At 37.5% G+C, this 4,576-nt stretch overlaps 1 protein-coding gene across 1 annotated transcript in view; it reads right to left on the bottom strand.

Moving 5' to 3' along the window:
• Window positions 1-2,699: 2,699 nt before the first annotated feature.
• The window catches only part of SLC25A12 (solute carrier family 25 member 12), a 45,388-nt gene continuing 43,511 nt past the window's right edge, over window positions 2,700-4,576 (bottom strand). Inside the window, exons 16-18 of the mRNA XM_071434913.1 lie at window positions 4,102-4,260; window positions 3,827-3,917; window positions 2,700-3,306 (exon numbers count right to left, since the gene is read on the bottom strand). Coding sequence (XP_071291014.1) covers window positions 3,117-3,306; window positions 3,827-3,917; window positions 4,102-4,260 — 440 coding nt within the window. The 3' untranslated portion in view covers window positions 2,700-3,116. The remainder of the gene's footprint in view (window positions 3,307-3,826; window positions 3,918-4,101; window positions 4,261-4,576) is intronic.

Genomic DNA, 4,576 nt, shown 5'->3' with positions numbered 1-4,576 from the left:
CTCAGCTGCCCTGACCTCTAATCTGTGTCCCTGCAATAGTTCAAAGCTTCTGGGAGCTGATCCTGTTGTTTTACTCACACATCACAGGCTTGTTTTCTACCCTCAGCCACCCTTTACTGCCGTGGCAATTGGACAATAGCAAAAAGGCTCCTGTTACCAAATTTTTCTTTTCCAAAGGATAAGGAACTAGACTTCATTTCTATAGCATGATGATTTTCATTCTGTTAACTACAGACTTGCTAGTAGTTTTCTGTACTAAGTTCAAGATTCTTATTATTATTATTGAACATTTTTATTGAAACAAGACTTCTTAATGCCTTGAAACAGAATGGTTGTAATTTCTGTTAAAGGTTACTTTTTTTTTCTTTCTTAGCACATTATGAACTTTTCTATCAAGATGGGTTGCAGGGGGGCTGTTTCTTTTGGGTTGTTTTTTTTTTTAATAAATACTGTGAGTTTTACTCATTAGGCACTAAATCAGTTTTGTATTCTTTAATTTAGGACTCTACATTAGTTCTTAATCTGTTACAAGCTTATTGTTTTGCCAGAAGAGCTGGTTTTATATGCTTAAAAATAGGAAATTGAAAAATATTCCTCAATCAGTTTCATGTCCAGGAGTATTGTCATTGTTTCTTCATTGTTTAACTTTTCTGTTTAGTTTTGGGTTTTGGTTTGGTTTTTTTTTTCTTTTTCTCCTTCTCTTAGTTCTGTTATTATGAGCAGCTTGTGGAGACACAGCAGTAACAGCAATTCTTTCTTCAGAAAGTTTTCTTTTTTTGGTGGGTCTGGAAGTGAAATATGTTTAGGCTTCCATTGGTGTTAGCATTTCAAGAGTGTGTCCCTCCCTTTCCAACACAGCCATGCTGCTCAGTGTGCAGACATTTATCCTGTGTGCTCTCCTCAACCCTGCAAGAGCAGCTCTGTTCAGCTGAGAAGCATGTGAACTGTGTAAGAACAGTCACATCATGAGATGGTTTGTACCTCTGGGCAGAAGAATTCTTAATACAAATTCTCTTGGTTTGATGGTTTTGAAGGGAGGGGATGCTTGGGTTTTTGGCTGGTTTTTCTTGTGGGGTTTTTTCAAGATTACTTTTCATTGAATAATATGTTTCCCTCCCATTTTTATTTTCAGACATCCAGTAGATAAGACTTTCTTTCACATACATGGAGATCACATGGCATTAGTTTTGTGTAGTTTCAACCTTCTAATAATTCTCAATTATTAAATTTAATATTACTCTATCTTTATTCCTGCTTGTGGTCCTCCCTCACAGAAGAGCTGAGTACAGATTAAAAATGCAAAAGCCATACCTGCAACGTTAAGACCAAAAGTGATGCTAGATGCTGTAAATGAGGATTCTGGGAGTCAAACTGTCCAGTTTTGGAGCTGCAAGAAATACAAATACTGTTGTGCATTGCCAGGTCTCCTAAGGCCTTGCTCAAGGCAGCTAACAAAGCTGTGACTCAGATTAAATGCAGTGGGTCCTGACCATTTTTGTCTCTATTTAGAAAAGCCCAAGACAGAATTCATAGCTACAGGAGAGGGTTCCCAGATGCCTGTCTCTATCCAGAAAACAGTACAGAACAAAAAATTCCTTAAACACAACACAACAAATAAAGGAAGAAGCCTTCTAATGGGGTTATCTATATTCATATTACAGAATAGTGATCAGACTTCTAAGGTCAGTACTGTAACCTCTGGCTCACTAAATATTATTCAGCACCAAAATAATTTTTAGCTTCCTTAGAGGCTAGAGCTGGAGAAAGGCTGGTCTGTGTAGTGTTCAGTTCTTAATAAGCCATTTCTTCATAAACTCAATCCCTGATGGGCCTGCTGTCACCGAAGTAAAAAAACAGAACCTGAAATCAGTTTATACCCTTTGGATATGCTCTATGCCAGGATGCTTAACCCTGTAAGAAACATGTAAAACTTCAGTAAGCAAGGCTGGTAACCACCCATCTCATCTCAGGCTGCAAGGACAGTGTGATTAACTTTCCTGCACAACAGCAGAAATCTCAACTCCCCTATTTCCTCTGACATTTTTGCATTTCAGTATTATACCAGGGAAACTTTTGGTGGACACTAAGCCAGAATAGTTCAGCCTTTCACTTTCTCTTCTCCTTTTACTTCCACTTACCTGTAAATATAAACAATGAGTTTTGCATATAAAAATAATACAAAAGTAAGTAGGGTTTCCCCCCCCCCCCCCCCCACAGAATAACCTAATCTCACGGTAAAAAAAATCTAGAAATAAAGAGAATACTTTCAATTTTTTGTAACAAGTTTTCTATTCAGGAAAAAAAGGCACTCTGAGTAATAAACCCAGTAAAAATTCTTGAGTGTGCCAGTAACTGGCAAATCTCTCATTGTGTTTTGAATATGCTACCATAGAAGTAATATCTATTACACATTTAGTATTGCCATGTATTTTGAGAGAATTCCTTGCCACAAAGTAGTGCTGCAAAATAAAACATTGCATGTGCTCATCTAATTACCGTGTTCTCTAACACTTACAAGCCAGCACACTGCACTTTAATTCCTTTGCTGTAACTAGCAGTGAAGGGCATTCCTGCAGAGCTCTGTCCTGTCCTGTCCAATCATTAAATGGGTGCATCTGATCTTCACATTTCCTCTGTGGAGGGAAACACAATCATACCAGACAACTTCCTGTAAATGCAAAGAGGCAAAGTGACGCAAGCGTTTTTAAACATTTTATTGTCACGATTGTTAACAAAACACCTTCAAAACATCTGTACATTTCAAACTATTTTGAACTGCTATACCCATTATATAAATGTACGTGTATAGATGCCCTGATGTCTCTGTACAAAGATGTACAATATGTACAGTAACATTAAATGCAAGCTGTGCAAGGCAAAGTCTAGGCTACAGCTTCATGCCACTGGTTAAAACAAGGCAGAGAACCACAGCTTCAATCAGTTCCTTGTGTGTAAATAAATAAATGCAGGTATGTATGAATATTTGAAAGGAGCAATTAGATTTGCAAGCTCAGTTCAGCTAGAACACATGCAGCTGACTGGAAAATAATACAGCAGTACTCTTGTGAATTCTTCCCACTGCATCACTTTGTTCATTTGAAACATCTTTTCAGGACTCAGCTGCTACCGTGTGCTTGAGCTGAGGTGGTGACAGGAGCTCGAAACTTTGGAAGATATAAACCAAATTTATTTTCTATACCAGCAAATGTAGCTGTAGCAAGTCTGTATCCTCCTATATGTGCAGGGTTAACAGGAGGAAGATCTGAAATTCGTGTTTTTGGGGTAGATTCTGATCCAGCGGGTTTGCTGTTTAAACAAAGAAAAAAGGTCATTTTGTTAGTCTAGATCTCATAAGAAAGGACTTCAAACAAACTTATTCAGGCTTAAGGCTTTTGTCTGAATATGGAAGACTGTTAAAGCTGACCTTGATTAATTACTCCTATGGTGAGGTGAATGAGGTCAGACCACTACTGAATTTAAAATCCAAACCAAAATTGAAGTTACATTTTTATGGATACTTTTGTAAATTCTTTTAGCTTCCAGTGTCACAAGGAAAATGGACAAAACTATCTTGCTACAATGGAAATAAGAGTTAGTGTACTGAAATTAATATTATATGGCTCTTTATCTCCTCATCTGTTAGAAGTGGCATGCAAGTTTCCCTCAATTATATAAGGATGGGGCAATTTTTTACATGCTGCAATTTTAAGTACAGGTGCTCAAAGTCAACAAGTTTTAATGGGTCATGTGCATGAAAACGTTTGGGTTTTCTTCTTTGCGTTTGGCAGTTGTTTTGTGCAAGGTAAATAGCAAATATTTGACTTACTGGCCTCCAAAGTCAACATACAACCATCTCTGCAGAAGCTCGTAAGTGACCAAAGTAACACCAAACTGGGGTGAAGATCTGAACACCCGAGCTGTTAGACATTACAAATCATAGTGTTAAATAAAACAATTCCTCAGGAGAGAAGCTAAACATTTTTAACAAGGTATTATGTTTTTCACAATCAGACCTTGTAAATACTGCTCTGATTTGAGTCCTTAACAAAGCAAGTGCTAATTTACAGATTTGGGGTCAGCCTTAATAATTTTTTTTCTCACCTCCAGCTCCCTTCCACAAAGCTGAAGGGCCTTCTTCCCTTAGAATCTTTCTGAAGCAGTCAATAACTCCACTGTATGTTGTCTGACCAGCGCGAGCTGCCACTTGCAGTCTTGTCTTGATGACATCAGCAGGGGTTACCAAAGAAGCAGCAGGCACACCTTTTAGAAGAAAACCACATTTAATTTGCACAAAGGATCTCGTAAAAGATGAAACACTTCCAAGTGAAAAACACAAGTGCAAACTTTCATATTTTTTACAAGGGCTAGACATTACAAAAAAATGCAGGTTCTTACTCTTGATGCTTATATAAACTGTTGTGCCTGAGATAATCATTCTTCTAAATTTAAAGGCTGAAACTGGTAGTAAAGGAAATAAACTATCAAAACCCATTCTCAGCATCTTCTAGTGGTCTGGCTGTAGCAGTAGTTTGAAACAAGATAAAATTGGCTATATATGTATAAAAATTAGTTGTGC

The sequence above is a fragment of the Agelaius tricolor genome, unplaced genomic scaffold (genome assembly GCF_023055355.1).
Source record: "Agelaius tricolor isolate 1412-34295 unplaced genomic scaffold, bAgeTri1.0.p SCAF_10, whole genome shotgun sequence".
In the NCBI taxonomy this organism is placed as follows: Eukaryota; Metazoa; Chordata; class Aves; order Passeriformes; family Icteridae; genus Agelaius; species Agelaius tricolor.
Note: the sequence above shows the minus strand (reverse complement) of the source record. Positions and strands in the feature narration are given on the sequence as shown.